This window comes from Hippichthys cyanospilos, chromosome 17 (assembly GCF_059441005.1).
Source record: "Hippichthys cyanospilos isolate Australia breed blue-spotted pipefish chromosome 17, RoL_Hcya_1.0, whole genome shotgun sequence".
NCBI classification, from domain to species: Eukaryota; Metazoa; Chordata; class Actinopteri; order Syngnathiformes; family Syngnathidae; genus Hippichthys; species Hippichthys cyanospilos.
Window position 1 is genome coordinate 11794259 of NC_142385.1, and position 17508 is coordinate 11811766.

The 17508-nt window shown below is 43.2% G+C and overlaps 1 protein-coding gene across 9 annotated transcripts in view; it reads right to left on the reverse strand.

The window, feature by feature from the left end:
* Window positions 1-39: 39 nt before the first annotated feature.
* The window catches only part of tanc2b (tetratricopeptide repeat, ankyrin repeat and coiled-coil containing 2b), a 95256-nt gene continuing 77787 nt past the window's right edge, over window positions 40-17508 (reverse strand). For 8 of the 9 annotated variants that reach the window (XM_088439590.1, XM_088439591.1, XM_088439588.1 and 5 more), the window contains 18 exons: window positions 15978-16209; window positions 14192-14640; window positions 13939-14106; window positions 13717-13877; window positions 12198-12306; window positions 11979-12101; window positions 11041-11277; window positions 10729-10926; window positions 10388-10481; window positions 10181-10314; window positions 9528-9651; window positions 9055-9230; window positions 8277-8409; window positions 6747-6776; window positions 4949-5040; window positions 3961-4107; window positions 3780-3880; window positions 40-3665 (listed from right to left, as the gene is read on the reverse strand). In XM_088439590.1, coding sequence (XP_088295716.1) covers window positions 1634-3665; window positions 3780-3880; window positions 3961-4107; window positions 4949-5040; window positions 6747-6776; window positions 8277-8409; window positions 9055-9230; window positions 9528-9651; window positions 10181-10314; window positions 10388-10481; window positions 10729-10926; window positions 11041-11277; window positions 11979-12101; window positions 12198-12306; window positions 13717-13877; window positions 13939-14106; window positions 14192-14640; window positions 15978-16209 — 4740 coding nt within the window. In that variant the 3' untranslated portion in view covers window positions 40-1633. The remainder of the gene's footprint in view (window positions 3666-3779; window positions 3881-3960; window positions 4108-4948; window positions 5041-6746; window positions 6777-8276; window positions 8410-9054; window positions 9231-9527; window positions 9652-10180; window positions 10315-10387; window positions 10482-10728; window positions 10927-11040; window positions 11278-11978; window positions 12102-12197; window positions 12307-13716; window positions 13878-13938; window positions 14107-14191; window positions 14641-15977; window positions 16210-17508) is intronic. The other variant, XM_088439589.1, reaches the window with a different exon arrangement.

The following is a 17508-nucleotide window of genomic DNA, read 5'->3' on the forward strand; positions in this document are numbered from 1 at the left end:
TGTACAGGTTACAATCAGTTAGCATGAGATAAAAACACATTCTGATTAAGTTTTTTTTAATATATCTTTTTTTTTTTATATATATCACAGCGATCTGAAAGCTCACATGTACAGACAAGAGAACTCTGCTCGGCAAGCAAATACATTAATCGTAAAATCAAAAGAAACCAGGTATGGGGAAATGATAGGGCGACACACTGGCCTGCTATACATGTTTCCGCTTGAGAAGAATAGAACATGCATCAGACTATTTACAGCCAGCTAATACACAGATTTGAACCATACACTCTTTGATAGATTCCATTTAGAAGATCTGAAAGGAAGTATAATACAGGCGACGCCATCTCAGTAAAGAGAAGTGGGACGTTAATGGTACCGTGTGGAACTCCGGTAGACGGGGGATTGTTTGGGTAGTGATGTCAAGTTGCTAATTGTGCAGTAATAGCGGGAAAAGTTGAAAGACCCACATCTCTATGGAGTTGCGATGAAAATTGAAGAGACACCCACAGTTGCACGGAGATGCGAGAAATTTTTTTTGGAACACCCACGTTGTGTGCCTGCGACAAAGATGGAAATTTCTTCGGGAAAAGTTTGGGTGTCGACTTGAACAGTTTCTTTTAAAGCGCACTTTTTCAAGATGATTGTGACTGCCGGATGCAAACATTTTCAACGGGCAACAGGCGGAACCCGTACAGCTTGTGCTAGTTTTCGTAAGTCTTAGAAAAAAAATCGTAAAGATCTTCAATGAGAGTCTGACCTGCCGGCTGGCGTCCGACAACGGTAACGAGAAAGAAACGGAAAAACGATGGTTAGCCTTGCAAAGAAACTTCAAGGAAGGAAGGCAGGACAAGAGTGTGCATTTGCTTGCTTTTCATCCCGAAATCATCTGTGAGTTTCTGCCAAGTCAAACACACGTCAATTAGTTTGACACGCCGCCCGGGGCTTTTTAACCGCCCTTTCAAAATGGTGTTTACTCAGAAGGCAAACGACCCTATTTGGATAGTTTTTGGCACATTCCCGCACTTCCTGGTCTGAAACATGAAGATCTGTCTGCGAGAAGCTGAGAAGTGACGCGGCGCATGCGTTTGATCGCCCTTCCCCCGCCAAAAACCGCCAGCTTACGTGAAGAGTTTTAGCACGTCCGTCCCTCCTTGGACCAGCAGTGGGACGCCAAGGCAGCGTGAACGGTATACGATTCAAACGATGCTTCCTCTGATTCCTATGTACAATATATAACTTAATTATAAATACGGTCATTTGTTCTCTACCGGTACGTAAGTTGTTGAGCCGTTTTGTACTCTTGTCGAGCAATGTACAGTATAGAACATATAGTATTGTATTACATTGAATGGAGTCTACGAGCGACCATGGTTAAGAGCACACAAGATAAGAGTCCACCAGTCCCAGGAGTTGTCCGTGTCCCTGTGCAGGTTTTGGAAGAGGCGCACCGGTTGTCGTCCAGGATTCGGACTGAGGCCTGTGAGCGTTACGGGATGGTGACGTCATGGCGTATCGGTCAGTCACGTTCGAGTCTTAAGACCTTTAAAAGTGTATGTCGCCCCCTCTTGAAAAAGTTCTTCCCGGTCGAGTCCTCCTTCCCGTTGGGAGTTTCTACGGGTCGCAGGCCGAGCCGTCAAACGTTGGACTCCACGAACGGTCTCTTTGGTTTGATGGGTGAGGAGGGCCCTTGCGTGCGGGACTCTCGGGAGAGCTGGCGGTACATGTTGTCCTGGTAGGCCTGCGCCACAGGCAGAGTCCTGGCCACTTTGACGTCCGGGTAGGTGGGCACTTGGCTGACCCGCTCCAGGATGTCCCCGGCGCCGCGCGAGCCATTGGCCAGTTTCCCCAGTGAGGGCGGCGGGGTTTGGGCGTAGTAGTCCTCCTCCAGCAGGTGTCCGTTTTGCGCGTTGTTGGTTTTGTTGTAGAAGGCGATGTTTCCCAGCGAGGTGGGCGGGCTGTAGGTGGACCCCTGTTGGACCAGCTGGCCCGGCGAGGTGGGGCTGACGGCCGAGTCCATGGAGGTCATGGCGCGGGACCGAGATGGCTGGTGCAGGTACTGCTGAGTCCGCGCCGTCTTGTCTATGACGCCCATGAAGGGGGTGTTACGAGAGCGGGCGGGCTCGCTCGGATAGAGCCCCCCGCCGGCCTGCGAGGGAGAGATGGGCGACATGTCGTCGCAGGAGCGCTCGTACGCGGGCTGCAGGGGGATCTCCATCTGCTGGATGGAGGAGGACGGTCTGAAGCCCGGCGCCAGGTTGGAGGTGGAGCCGGTGGAGATGTTGTTGCTGGAGGGGGAGAACCGAAGACCCACGCTCTGAGAGTGGATGAGGGGCCTGGGGGTGGGCACGTGCGGTTTGATCTCGGCGGTGTTGGCGCTGACGGGGCGCCTCACCATGTGCGGGACTTCGGGGGAGCCCAGCTGACAGGGCGGCATGGCGTTGGCGCGCTCCAGGACGTGCTCAGAGACGGGGTAATAGGCGGCGGACTGGCTGCGACTGATTTGAGGCGTCTGACTGTAACGGATGCCCGCCGGACCCCCGCTGCTGGCGCGGTAGGCAGAGGAGGGGCGCTGGGGTAGCTCGTCCTTCAACAGGCCCGACTCCATGACCCCTCCTCGGCCGCCGTGCTGACAGAGGGCGCCAGAGCTGAGGCTGGCTTGCACCTGCGACATAGAGCGCCCGTCCAGCGAGGGCTGGTACACCAGTCGGCTGTCCACGTCCACCGAGCCGCCCTGGTACCGGTTACCCATGGAGTGGCCGCCGTAGCCGCTGTTGGGCTGGTTTGTGCGCACGATTTGGGCGATGGAGGGCTGGAGCCGGAGGCCTTGGGCTTGGTGATGCTGGGACGACAGCGAGGGCTGAGAGCTGAGCTGGAAGGAGCGCTGGCTGCTCATCTTGGACAGAGGCGATTTGGGTCGCCCCGGGTGCTGCTCCGTCTGGTAGCGCACGGGGGAGCCCGACTGGGATCTGTACAGACAAACGCTGTCCACCGGCGGACTGGCTCTGTACTGCGCGGCCCGGCGCAGGGGGGACGGCGGCGGGCTCTGGCGCTCCATCCCCGGCGGCGGCGGGCTGAAGCGGTAGGACGGCTGGTGCACCGGGGAAGTGTGCGGCGGGCTGTGTCGATAATGGGAGTTGTGATGTGTCGGGGAGAGGGAGGGCGGCGTGGTCTGGTAGGACCCGCGGGTGGGGGAGGACATAGACGAGGACGTGGGGTGGTACTCGTAAGGCTGCCCCATGGGAGAACCGCCGGTTAGGTAGATCTGGTCTGCGTGTGTGGGGGACAGTGGAGGGCTCTGAATGATGGGAAGACTGGAGGCATTGCTGAGGGACTCCGGTGGGGGCAGACCCATGGACATGGCCTCCAGCTCCTGCTCTAGGTAGTCCTCGTCCTCAAAGAGATCCTGGACCGGCTCCATGTCCTCCAAACGGGGCTCCGGGGGAGGCGGGAGAGGCATGGAGAGGGCCAGGCACTCTTCATCTTCAGGGGGAGGCGTCGGAGGCGGGGAAGGGGGGGGCTCCAGCTCCAGGTCCGGAGGCTGGAGCTCCCCCTGGCTCAGCTGCTGACACTCCTCCTCCACGCGCTGCAGCAGCCGCTGGATCTCTCGGTTGTTGGGGCACTGCTTCATGGCTTCGTTCAGGTCCTCCAAGGCTTCGGAAAACTGCCTGCGAGTCAAACGGGAAATTTGAGAGCGTTCGCTACCGACGACGGCAATGGACGTTCGAGATCTATTTTAGCTGAGAACGAATGACAACGGGAGGTCTTCAGGATCAGCGTACCTGCTGCTACGCTTGGCCCGAGCCCTGGCGTAGTAGGCCTCGTAGGATTTGGGTTTCAGTTCAAGGGCTTTGGTAGCAAATTCCTCAGCCATCCCAAAGTCCTGCACGCAAAACAGAAACACTTAACACCGAGCCGGCAGAGCAACTACATGGAAAGTTTTTGGGAAGTCCGCCGACTCACGTTCATTTTCCTGCGACATCGGGACAGGTTGAGGAAGAGCGAAACCTTGAGCTCCCTGAACGTCTTGAGGTCCTCGCTGAAGCCTTCGCGCGGGAACTTTTTGAGGGCGTACTGATAGCGTTGTGCCGCCTCCTTCACCTTCCCCTTCTGTTGGGAGACATTTTTTTCAGATATCTTTTTCTGAAGCACCTACCCTCAGGTATTCGCGCACGGGTTTCTCAGTCATAGTGGGGACATCCCATTGTCATAATGCATTTTCAGGCCTTTGAACTTACTAACTAAAACCTTACCTTGACCTCAACCGAAATCTAATTCAAACCTATACTCTAAAAGCAAATTTTGACCCTCAAAAAGGGGGCTGAATTTGTGGGGTCCACCAAAATGGTCCCCAAAAAGACAGTAAAATGCAGAATTTGGTCTCCGCCATGTAACAAAAACCAAAAACGCACACGCACAAAGGATCATTACATGCCAAAGGATACCGTCAAAGCCCTGACTAACAAAAAAAGTCGTAAACCGTGTCAAGGAAGGATGTTGAAGTGCATTTGCATTTCGGCTTTACTCAAAGTGCCCTCGGGCTCGCGCTGAAAATTTCACGTGACCAAATCTGGAAAAGACGTGAGCATTTGTGTAGGGCGTTAGAATAATTTCCCCATGAGGTGGATGAAAATGGGTGGATTATCCATCTTGATTTTTTCAAAAATGTTGAATTTAATTTGGTGCGTGAAGCATTTATGGATGGATTTTTTGCAGTGTCATCTGCATCTAATTTAAATAATGTTGGAACTAAACCTGTAGTGGTATGTCTATCAACTACAGAAAATTCCAGTTAATTTGCTCTCAATTTGAAAAGAAGACATTCCTGTCATGGCATTAAAATGTGACAAGATTTCCAGCAGAAAGTCTGTTAAAATCTCAAATACTTCCCGAAGCGTCTTTGGGGGTTCGCAGTGTTTATTTATTTGCAAAAAATAATTTGTTCTCGCACCTTATAGAAGCCGTCGCCCTCCTCGATGAGCTTGCTGAGCAGTATGATCATGATGTCGGGTTTGGAGGTGGCCATGGCCCACGTGGCTGGACCTGCGTCACAAAGGAAGAGGAGAAAGTCAGGACGACGGCGCGTCGGGAAATTACGGATAGAAGGAAGAGAGGAGGAAGGAAGTCAAAACGACACGTACAAACACAAACACACAATCGTAAGAAGGTGAAATACGCGTATCCCACCGGGCGTCTCCTGGATTGCGCGTTCAATTCAAGTGTGAGGAGAAACAAAAGGAAATACGACCAATCCAGTGTACCGGGGTGGGGTACGCTAATAATCATCATTAGAACGGGGGACAAGGGTGAAGACAGCTAAAAATGGCAGATGGAAGAGGAAAACAATAACGATCCACAATTGAGAAAATATCACGGCTTTGATACAGGAAACTTGCTTTCTGCAAGGGTTAAAGAAATAATCATCTTGTTTTCAAAGGGGTAACTACCCCATTTGTCATTTAGATTTGATATGTACAGTGCATCGGAAAAGGATTCACAGTGCTTCACTTTTTCTAGTTATATGTTATTTGAAAGACTTTTTACTAAATGGATTCAACTTGTTTCCCTGTGCAATATACAACAATCTATAATGAAATTGTGTCTGTCTGTCTGTCTGTCTGTCTATCTATCTATCTATCTATCCATATATATATATATATATATATATATATATATATATATATATATATATATATATATATATATATATACATACATATATATATATATATACATATATATATATAGGTAAAAAAAACTTTTATTTTTAATGATTTACAACCAGCTTTTTTCATGTTGTCATTATATTATATTTATTATATTATTATATATTGTTTTGTACTGTATTTTGGGAAAAAGAAATATAATTCCTACAGTAAAGTTCTCATATTATTTTTGTTGCAAAATTTAATAAGTGTATCGTATATTTTTTTAATATTTATCAGCGTAAACAATTGTGTAGGTTTTTAATAAACATAATATATTATGGTTGATTTTATGCTAGTTAATTTATGAATGATCTGGTTAATATTATTAAAACACATAATAATAATGAATAAATATGTAAATAAATAGATACATATATTAACAAATACATTAAAATCTGACATTAATTTTGTTGCAATATTTAATAAACACAACAAATATGAATATTTATATTACAAATAAATATTTGTAAGTAAAATAATGGCAGAATCGTGGCCAGCTGTAACGTCACAAAATGTGGAAAAACCAAATCACTGCTCATCCTTTCTGGATGCACCGTATACGTCGGGCTGAGCTTGTTTAAAGTGTATCGGCAATCTGTGACACACACACACACGAATAAAACACCACAAATGCACAAAAAACAACACGACGAAGTAAAAGGACAAAGCGGCAGGCAGGAGGAGTCCCGCCGCCGTTGGTGAGGGCGTCGAGTGACGTCAGGATGACAGCGAGCGACCTCGGTGCGCGGCGGCGGCGAGGGCAATGTCGCGCATGCACTTCCTGCTAAAATCAAAAAAAGAAAAGAAAAAAAGAAACACAACCACGCAGTCAGTGTCGCTCGGAGGCCGCTATCATGCATCCATGCTGCCAGGAAACGGGCTCGGACCATCTACCTCAAAGCGTACGCCTATTAGTCACTTTAGTTAGCTAACGCTAAAAGCTGGCCCGCCGACGCTCGGGAGGAAACACACACAACACAGAAAGGAGATAGAGCTGTCAAAATGCCTGCTGGGGTGGGAGGTCGACAGCCTTGGCTTTACCTCGGGGCCGACTGGGCAGCGTCTGACATCCTGGGGCCGGAGAGGGAGGCGGGGCGGGGTCAAAGGTCAAAGGGAGAAGAGCGTGGGAGTGAAAGAGAGAAAAATTGCGATGGAGGTGGAGGAGTGAGAATAGAAACACACACACACAAAAAAAAGCAGCAGTGAGAAGCAAAATAAGGAAAAAGAACTCAAGAAATCCATCACAAGCCAGATCCGACATCTGTCGCCGGGCGGAGGAACGCAAAGGAGGCGAAGGATGACGGGACATGCGGGGAAGAGACCACGAGAAACACAAATAGCAGCCGCCGTGGTGGGAAGTGGGGATGACGGACGTGACGCCGCAAAAAACTGGACTTGATTTGACTTTTTCAAAACGGTAAATGGCTCAAAAAAAAAAAAGAAAAAAAAACCTGGTCAGTCGGTGATGTTTAATGTGCGACCTTTTGACCACAAACCAGCAACACACAGTGACTTTTCATAACAAAAAAAAAAAGACTAAAATACAACATTGATTTGAATAGAATTTGCATGTCTAGCAGATGCTGTAAACAACCTGAAATGGACTTAAAAAAAAACAATCATCATCATAATCAAATGGAGGTTTTGTTGAAAACACAGAAACAAAATAATAACGTTAAGTTGTATTTTTTTAGATTATATATGAATATGATTAGCTGGATCTGATCACAGGAGATTTGGCATTCTATGCGATTCTTTTTTTTTGCCGCAAATTTGCGGTTTGGTTGTCATGTCGTAATTTGCTGATCAATCATACATGATCAAAATTAATTTAAAATAATATTATGTTTATTATTTATTATAATAAAAATATATATATAGTTAAATATATATATAGTTAAATATATATATATATATATATATATATATATATATATATATATATATATATATATATATATATATATATATATATAAAAAATCATTATTTAATTTTTTTTAAATTTTTTTAATTTTTCAATCAATTTTTTCAACATTTTTATCCCCCCTTTTTTTTGAGGAGGGGTTATATATTGAGTGCTTCTTTGAATTTTGGAAGACTTTTTCTGGTTTAATTTTCATGATCTTTTTCCGCTGCTAGATGGGTGCATATTATTATCTGTGGGCTGGGTTGCAGCGAATGGTTCGAATTTTTGTTTTTAAACTCGTCGATCGGGTCAGCTTTTTGCAGCAGGATCTACATTTCCAAATAAGAAATAAAATGACAACAAAAATAATACCCACCAAAAATAAGGGTCAACATTCACAAAAGTAATGACTGTGTTGGGGGAAGTCTGAAACTTTTTTTTGTTGCTATGGTGATCCCCAGGCACTGCTCAAACGATCTCCCTGATCCCTGAATTTTCATGTCCACATTCTCACACTTCTCGCTTTTTGATGTTTTCAAAAGAAAATGAACCCAAAGTATTGTTTCTTATGAAGACAGGTGTCACATTGAAAAAAAATGCAATTTGAGCGCCTCATGCTACTGTGGCAGCAGGCCAATGAGTGAAAAGATGTGGATGCTCTCACCTATCTTGGCGCCTTTCTTGAGCAGGGCCACCACCACAGACGTGTTCCTGCAGCCCACCGCCCGGTCCAGAGGACGCATGCCGCTATAGTCCACGTGCTCGATCATGGCTCCGTGGTCCACCAAGAACTGGACCTGAAGAGGATTACGTACGTGAATATGGAGTTTTTATCGTATTGTCTTCAACGAATGGCCTATTTTCAAACTGTTTTCATGTATAAGGCGCGCTGTATTATGAGGGGCATAGAATAGAAGCTACAGTAGTGGCTGGGCTTGCGTTTTGCGTCCACTAGATGGAGCTGCGCTAAAGGGAATGTCAACAAATCAATCAGATAAGTCAGTCAAACTTTTCAATCAGAGATTAAGAGTAAAGCTGATTTGTGGAAAGACATTACATTAAAAGACTTTTTAGATCAATTCCAAGATGAATCAAGAATTTAAAGTAATATAATTAGGATTCAATTAAATATTAAACTTTTTTTGATCAAATTGCGCCTGTTTTCCATATAAATTGCTTCAAAATTGGAGCACAGGTATCAAACTAAAATTTCAAATAAGAAGTTACAAAATTTGAATTGTAAAAAAAAAAAAACAACATTTATTATTGAAATGCAGCAGTAAAAAATAGATGAAAATACACATATCGTAAATTTCGGACTGTGAGCTGCTACTTTTTTCTCATACTTTGAACCCTGCATCTTATAGTTTGGGCTTTTAGGTGTGCCTTATAGCGCGGAAAATACGGTACATTTCACCCTTTCCCAAATTGCTTTGACTGACCACGTCAGAGTCGCCGTAGAAGGCGGCCAGGTCAAGCGGCGTCCGGCCGTTTTTGTCAGCGTGGTCGGTGGCGGCGCCGCTCTCCACCAGGCATCGGACCACCGGCAGGTGACCCTTGAGACAGCCCCAGCTGAGCGCCGTAAGACCCTCCTTATCCGTCTGCGACAGGGAAGCTCCTGGGACCAAGTCAAAAAAAATTCAATGTGGAGAAATAGGTAAGTGAAAAAAACAAACAAAAAAACGAGGTAAATCTCAAATATAAAGATAAATTTGCTTTTTTATACACACTATTGGTTACGAAAGGTGGACATCACAGACGAGCAAAACATGAAAAATATCAAAACGTTCACTCCCAATGACGGCTATAAACGTTAATAATATATTTTAAGTGGGCTGATAGTGGAAGATAAACGCTCATTTTAGCTTCACGTCAACGTCGTTCACAAAGCGAGGTTTTCTACACGGACACTGACCTTGCGTGAGCAGAAACTCCACCGTTCCCAGGTGGCCCTCCGAGGCGGCCATCATGAGCGGCGTGCGGCCCTGTTTGTCCGCCAAGTTGACGTCGGCGCCGTGTGTCAGGAGAAGGTCCACTATCTGACAAAGGAATATGATTATTACTTATGATCGTGAGGAGAATAACTAGCATTATTATACATTATTATAATACATACTCTACCGTGTATATGTTATATATCGTATTTTCCGCACTATAAGGCGCACCCAAAAGCGTTATTTATTTTAAAAAGCTGATGGTGCGCCTTATAATCAGGTGCGCCTTATATATGGATCAATTTTGAGATTGGGATTCGTAGATGGGGAATGAAGTGATAAAGTAACCTTTACCTTTTTCTTTTGCGTGTTTACATTTGAACAAGGTTGGTCATATTGACATTGAGTTATTATGCTATTGAGAGTTTAGAGTTATTATTTGAGTTATTATTGTTATTACTTTGAGTATTACTATATTGTGGTTGAAAAAGTTTTAAAATATGTCATTAATTGAGGGTGCGCCTTATAATCCGGTGCGCCTTATAGTGCGGAAAATACAATAATATATATATATAATAATATATATATTTACAGTATACTGCATTAAAATATCACTATTGTGGAATATGCTGACCTGCCAGTGGCCCTGTCGGACGGCGCTGAAGAGCGGCACGATTCCTCGCCGATTGGACTGAGCAACGGCGGCGCCTTGCTCCAGCAGCAGGCGGCACACCTCCAGCTTGCCCCGACCCGATGCCGCTGTCAGAGCTGGAGGCGGAGGAAGACGATTAGGAGTCACATGACACATACTCCATAATGTATGGACGACGCCTGCGCTCACCCGTCTCGCCCCACAGCGAGTCAAAGTTGTTGATCTGCGCTCGCTCCACCTCCTCCTCGTCTTTTTCCGGAAGGTCAAGCAGGTAGGACACGATCTGAAGAGAAATTTCAGAAAAAAAAAAACGTTTTTTTTCTCCGCATTGTCCCCATGTAAATTGCTTGAAAATCGGAGCATATAGAGCACATCAAAATGTCAAACAGGGTGTTTGCATTATAAGGTGCATGGAATAGAAGCTATGGTGGTGGCTGGGTTGCGTTACGCATCCACTAGGTGGAGCTGCGCTATAGGGAGTGTCAACAAAACAATTGTCTTCATGGGCAATTAGAAAGACGATTCGGCACCTCGGTGTAGCCCATACTGGCGGCGGCGACGAGGGCCTGCTGGACGGCGTGGCTCTTGGTGAAGGCGGCCTGCTGCGGGCTCTGCGGCGCCGACCCGCCGCTCCAGTCGCATTGGATGAGGAACTTCACCACCTCCATGTGACCCCGGAGGGCGGCGTGCACCAACGCGCACTGCCCGTTCCTGTCCAGGTGGTCCACCTGCCGGCATATCGACAACTTTCTCTTTCACAGTTTTAGAAGTAAAAATCAAAATAACCCTAACGCCAACCCTAAAATCGGTTCGACTCCACGGTCAAATCATGCGCCGCGCACCTTGGCTCTCTTGCGACACAGCGCCGTCACGATGGCCATGTGACCCCCGGCGGCGGCGTAGCCCAGCGGCGTCAGGCCGCTCTCGGAGGGGGCGTCGGCATAGGCGCCGAATTCCAGCAGCAGGGCCACCATGTCCATGTAGCCCAGGTGGGCGTGGACGCACAGCACGGGGGCGTTGTTCAGCACTTCCGTGCGGTAGTTGACGTTGGCCCCGCCCAGCATCAGCAAACGACTCACCTGCAAACACACGTTAGCCTTTTGGGTCAAAACGCGCATGAAAAATAAATTGTTGATTTACATAACCCTGATTTTCAAAGCTACATTTTATTTTATTTTTTTCTTATAGTACTGCAATCCCTGCTGGAGCATTAAATTACAGTAGTTAATAAAAATATTACTTTTAATTAAATACATTTAACATTCATGTGCAAATATTTTTTAAAAAATGATTTATTTGTGCCTTAACAATTTAAAAATAACACCAAATGCAATTAAATTAGTTCATGACATATTGTAAAGGTCAATATAAAAATATAAAAATATTATAAATGTAAATAATTATTATATTTTTATATATTATATAATATATTAATATATTATATATTCAAAAAGTAAATTATATATTCAAAAAGTACATTATTTTATGTAATTATTGGCCCCGCAACACTTCAGCGACGAGTAAAATTAGTTCATGAATAAATGTATATATTCACTTTTATGTACATTTCATTCACTTATCTCAATAAATATTTAGTTTGCCAATTTTTTAAAAATAATAATGAATGTAAATAATAGTAAACAAACAATATACCCAAGCTTGAACATTTGATTCTTTTAACTCTTAAAAAAAAAAAAAAACATGTCTTGGGGATGGAAGAGATTAATGAAGAGATTAATTAAGAGATGAATTGAGTCCAGTTTGGAATGAGGACGCTCACCTTGATGTTGGGGGTGTAGAGGTTCCTCAGCGAGGAGAGAGCGGCCGACAGACCGTCCGTGCTGTAGGACACCCATAGACCTTGCAGGATGGACGAGGACACGCCCACTTTTTTGCTCAGACCCTTGAACAAATGGACATTTTCCGTTTGTACCTCGTGTTATTAATTGTTTTTACTTCTTCACATGCAAGAAAAGGCGTCTTCTGAATAAAGTTGAACCTTGAAGATATGCGCTTTGAGGATGTGGTGGCCCAGCTCGATGGTCTGCTGCCGGTTGAGCTTGTTCTCCTGCCGCGAGAACCAGAAGGCCAGCAAGGTGTGGCCGCTCCTGTCGGCGCGAGAACATTTGAGCCGCTATTTACGACATGAAGCACTTCCTCAGGGGGAAGAAGAAGAAATAAATCGGAACCTTGATGGTGACTAATCGGATGCGTCTATTTATAGCCCGCTGACAAATGTGGCGTCCAAGGTGCATTTCTGCGTGGATTGTTTACACACTTTTTTGGGGGGTTTTGACTGGAACGAGCAGGTCATAATAACTGAGAATTATTCTTTGCCTTACTACATACACAAACAGATAACATTTTCCAAATACGGTTTTCATTCTATTCAATTTATTGAGGAAATCTCGCTCCGGTTTGTAACCTTTGAATTTGTTGTTGCATTCATTCCAAAAAAAAAAAGTCTAATTTGAGGGGAAATTGCTTGGTTTATTTTATTTTTTTTAAATTAAAAGCTATTTTGTGATATTTAATAATTTCATTTGTTGGTGCAAACCTCCTACAACCACCTATCAAAAAAAAAGAGAGGGTAAATGACCAATTCTACTAATTGTTTAATGTTGTTATTTGTAAAGAAATGTTATTTCTAGGCAAATTCTTTAGCACCACGTGCACAACAAAGACCCCCTAGTACTAGTTTTTTTTTTGGAAAACATTTCAGTGCTCCAATAGAATTTTTTCTTAAAGAAAACATATTTACGTAATTAACTTGATTTAAGTCTACACAAAACATGAAGGTACATTTCTTTTCTTTTTTGGCCTTAAAAGTTTTATTTCTGCAAGGAATCTGATTTAACTTGATTATTTATTATTTATTTATTTATGCAGGATGCACACAAGCACATCATTTCAATACTGTGAAGCTAAATTTTGAGGACAATTTGTTATTAACTCAATTTCTGGCATTAAAAATGACGTGTTTTTTTTTTGCATTTTGTTTTTTTTTTACCACAAATACTTCTTTAAATAAATAAATAAATAAATATTGGTTTAAATAAATACATTTAAATAATGTAATACATAAAAAAATGATAATTTTGAAAAAATTCTCAAAATTTTTCATGTTAACATTTAGATTTATTGATAAAATGATCATACTTAAAGGGACAGTGTGTGAGATTTAGACCGTTTTTTCGTTGAAATGGAATACTTTAAATGATCATACATTTCAAAAACCTGCAAATAAATGTTTCCTTAACAACCAACAGTATGTTTTAAATATAATCGTTGGTCTAGTTATCATGAAATCATATTTCACAGGGGTTGGCGCTGCCATGTCTGTTATAGCAGCACCTCCTGCTGTCCAAAATGAAAAACGGTCAAAATCTTACACATTGTCCCTTCAACAAATTAAGGAGCACCTTCTTTCGCACGTGCTTAAAAAAACGAAATCCTGTGTCTTCAGTCAAAAAAAAAAAGACAACCGTGTGGAAGAAAAAAGGTCCTTCTGTCCTCACCTGGGATCGCAGAGGAACTTGGTCTTCTCGCCCTCCTCCCTCCATATCAACCACTCCCGGAAGGACGGGTGGACGAACATTCGCGTTCCGTCCCGCCTTTTCACCAGGAAGATGGACAGGTTGTCCACGCGCTGCTGGAAGTCCTCCCAGTCCAGCGTTCCCTGGATTAGCAAAGCCGTCAGCTTCCCCGTCCAACATCTCCGCGAGCGGGCGGGGCGCTACCTGCAGCGATCCGGCGTTGATGGCCTGGTAGATCTGCTCGTCGGTGAGCGGGTGCAGCGAGGCCACGGCCACGTTGAGCAGAGGAAGCGCCCGCTCGAAGGACGACTGCGTGGGGAAGCGCATGTTGCACTGCAGCAGGTACACCTCGGCCAGGTTGACCGGCACCACCTGGGCCGGGGGATCCGGACGGTGACCTTCGATACCGGGAACGTTCCGTCCGTCGCCTCGAACCGCGCCCGGGCCGAAACCTCACCTTGTAGCTGGAGCTCTTGAGGACCAGGTAGCCCTTCTCGATAAGGTCAAAGGTCAGCTTGAGGTACAGGTAGGAGCCCTGACTGAGGGCCTTGAGGTGTCCGCTGAGCTTCCCGAAAGCCGTGTTGTCCATCTTGCCGTTGAGCGAGATGTTGTTCTGGATCTCCGGGCTGCTGTGGATGCGGTGCAGGATGTAACCCTGCAGGTCCTGGTCGATGGCGTCGTTCTCCTCCAGGCCGTCCAGCGAGATGCGGTGAAACGGCAGCGGGTCGGTGATCTCCTGCAGGGTGGTGCGCACCGTCACCACCGGCTTGAGCCAGGGCGGGAACTTGTGGATGGTCTTGCACAGGAAGGACACGATGGTGTCGCCGTAGTCGGGCTTGTGGAACTCGGCCTCGTTCAGCCCGTCGATGAGGACGATCAGGTCCTCGTCCGAGTTGATCTTCCTCTCTGCGCAGATTTATTACTCGCATGTTGACTGATCTCATCGATTTTTTTCATCGCGTCGCGAGCTATGAACTGGCCTGAAAATGATTTTTCCTTAAATTGAGGATAGGAAAAGAATTCACTACCGCTAATGGCTAAATATGAATAAATATACATGTAAAAAGGAGTATGTAAAGGTGTGTGCAGGGGGAAAGGGGGGTGTGCCAACATCTATTTGTTTTTGGACTATTTTTTTACTTTCCTTGGAGTTTGTTTTTTCGTCTCACCCGAGGCCCAAACAACAGTAAATAATGGATTGTTTTTGTAAATTGTTTTTGCTCGTATATTTTTATGTTCCTAGTTTTTTTTTTTTGGCGCACCAGTCCAAACAAGTTTTTGTAAAATATTTGCTCTTGCTCTAATATTTTTACGTTCTTTGGAGGGTTTTTTTTCGATAGGAGCACCCCAAGGTTGTAACAAAACTGTTGTTTTTGTAAAATATTCGAGCTTGCTCTAATATTTTTACATTCCTTGGAGTTTTTTTTTCTTGGCGGCCCCCAAGGTCCTAACAAGACTGTGAATCATGGATTGTTTTTGTAAAACGTATGTTTTTGCTCTAATATTTGTACTTTCCTTGGAGTTTTTTTAAGCACATCTCAAGGCCCAAACAAAACCGTACATGTTAGGTTGTTTTACAAAATGTTTGTTTTTGCTCTAATTTTTTTTTTTTTGGTGCACCCCAAGGTCCACACAACTGTGGATACTGGGTTGTTGTTGTAAAATGTTTTTATCATGTGGATGATATATATATATATATATATATATATATATATATATATATATATATATATATATATATATATATATATATATATATATATATATATATATATATATATATATATATATATATATATATATATATATATATGTATGTTTTTTTTTCCTCAATAAAAATGTTCGTTTTTGCTCCGATATTCTTACTTTCCAAGGACTTTTTTTTTTGGTGCAGTTCAAACAAGATTGTGGATAAAGGATTGTTTTTGTAAAAGCTTTTTTTTTTTTTTTTGCTCTTATATTTGTACTTTGTCAAGGATTATTTTATTTTTTGTTTTTCTTGCTGCATCCCACTCCAAACTCGACTAGATGTTAGATTAGATGTTTATTTTTGCTCTAATATCTTGACTCTAGTTCTTTTCTTCTTGGCATACTTCAAGGTCCAACACTGGGTTGTTTTTGTAAAGTCTTTACATTTCTACTACAAAATTGACTTTGTCTAGGATTCTCTTTTCTTATGGTTGACAAATAAGTAAAATGGAAAAAAAAACGAAGCCAATCGAGAGCAAAATCCAAAGGGTCACCTTTGTAGAGAGCGTCCAAGGGCTCAAGCACGCCCCTCCTGAAGGACGCCAGCGGGTCCTGAACGCAGGAGCGCAGGCTGAGCACGCTCTGCAGGTGCGGCTCGCGCAGCATCTGCTCCCTGTAGGCCGCCAGGTGAGGCGAGCGGCACAGCAGCGCCGCCACGTTGTGCACAAACTCGGGTACCAAGCAGGTGTAGGCGTTGTCCGCCTGGCAGTAATGGTACGCCACCACCTGGACGGGGGTGACATCGGCGTTATTAAATTTACGTTTGGCAGTCGTAATCATTTTTGAAGGAAGTCTGTGCTTCCCTGCTACCCCCGTGATCTGACAATGGATGGAAAAATTATATATATATATATATATATATATATATATATATATATATAATTAATAAATAAATAAAATATATAAAATATATAATATATATATATATATATATATATATATATATAAATATATATATATATAAATAAATAAATAAAAAATACATATATATAATTAATAAATTTGATATATATATATATATATATATATATATATATATATATATATATATATATATATATATATATATATAAGTAAATAAAAAAAAGCCAAGAATATTCTAAAACATGAAAAAAAAAATGCTAATTTACATCCTTAGGGGATCGGGAACAAAGGGGAAAGGGTCTAAAACGTAACAAGAAAAAAGTTGGTGTTGAAGACGCGAGTGATTTCAATTATTAATGCGCAAACTTAACGAGATCAAATAGCAAAGCTGGGAAGTGACATTCTGCGTTGTTTAATATTTCATAAGACTCCCTGGCGAAGTTGTTTTTTCTTTTTTAAACATACATGCATAATGTATTGGGCGCGGCAGGGGATCGGGTGTCCTCGCATGCTGTACAGTCCATGCGGGACGCGCGACACAATTACCACAATTAGGAGGCGAAATTTTCACATTTTATTTCATTGAAGAAATTTCCAGTTGAATATTTCATTTGCTGGCGCACGCACCCTTAAAAATCACAACCAAAAATGATTTTTTTTTTTAAACATTGAAACTTTTTTTTAAGAGCAAATGTTCATATGAAGATGTTTTTTTCAGCATTAAAAATGTATTTTGATTAAGTTGAATAGGTCATATTTCATCATTTTATTTGTTGGTGCAAACCTTTTCTCACTTTCACACCCTTGGGGGAAAAAAATCTCAAAACAGATGCTTTGCATACTATGCTTGCGTTAGTAAAATATTTTCAAGATGAAATGCAATGCAATATTCAACCACTATATTTTATTGAAACACCCCCTTTTCCCAACGCATACCATTTAGAAAAAAAATCCACACCAAATCATTGTTTACTGGGTTTTTTTTTACATTTAAATCTCAATAAATATCAATATTGTATTTTCAGCATTAAAAACGTTATTTCGATGTGGTAAAACAAGTTTATTTGTTGGCTTTTACCCATGCTTTTCCAATGCACCCATCGATAAAAAAAGCCCCAAAAAACTCAAAAATTCAACCCTTTGCATATAACTGCAAAATTA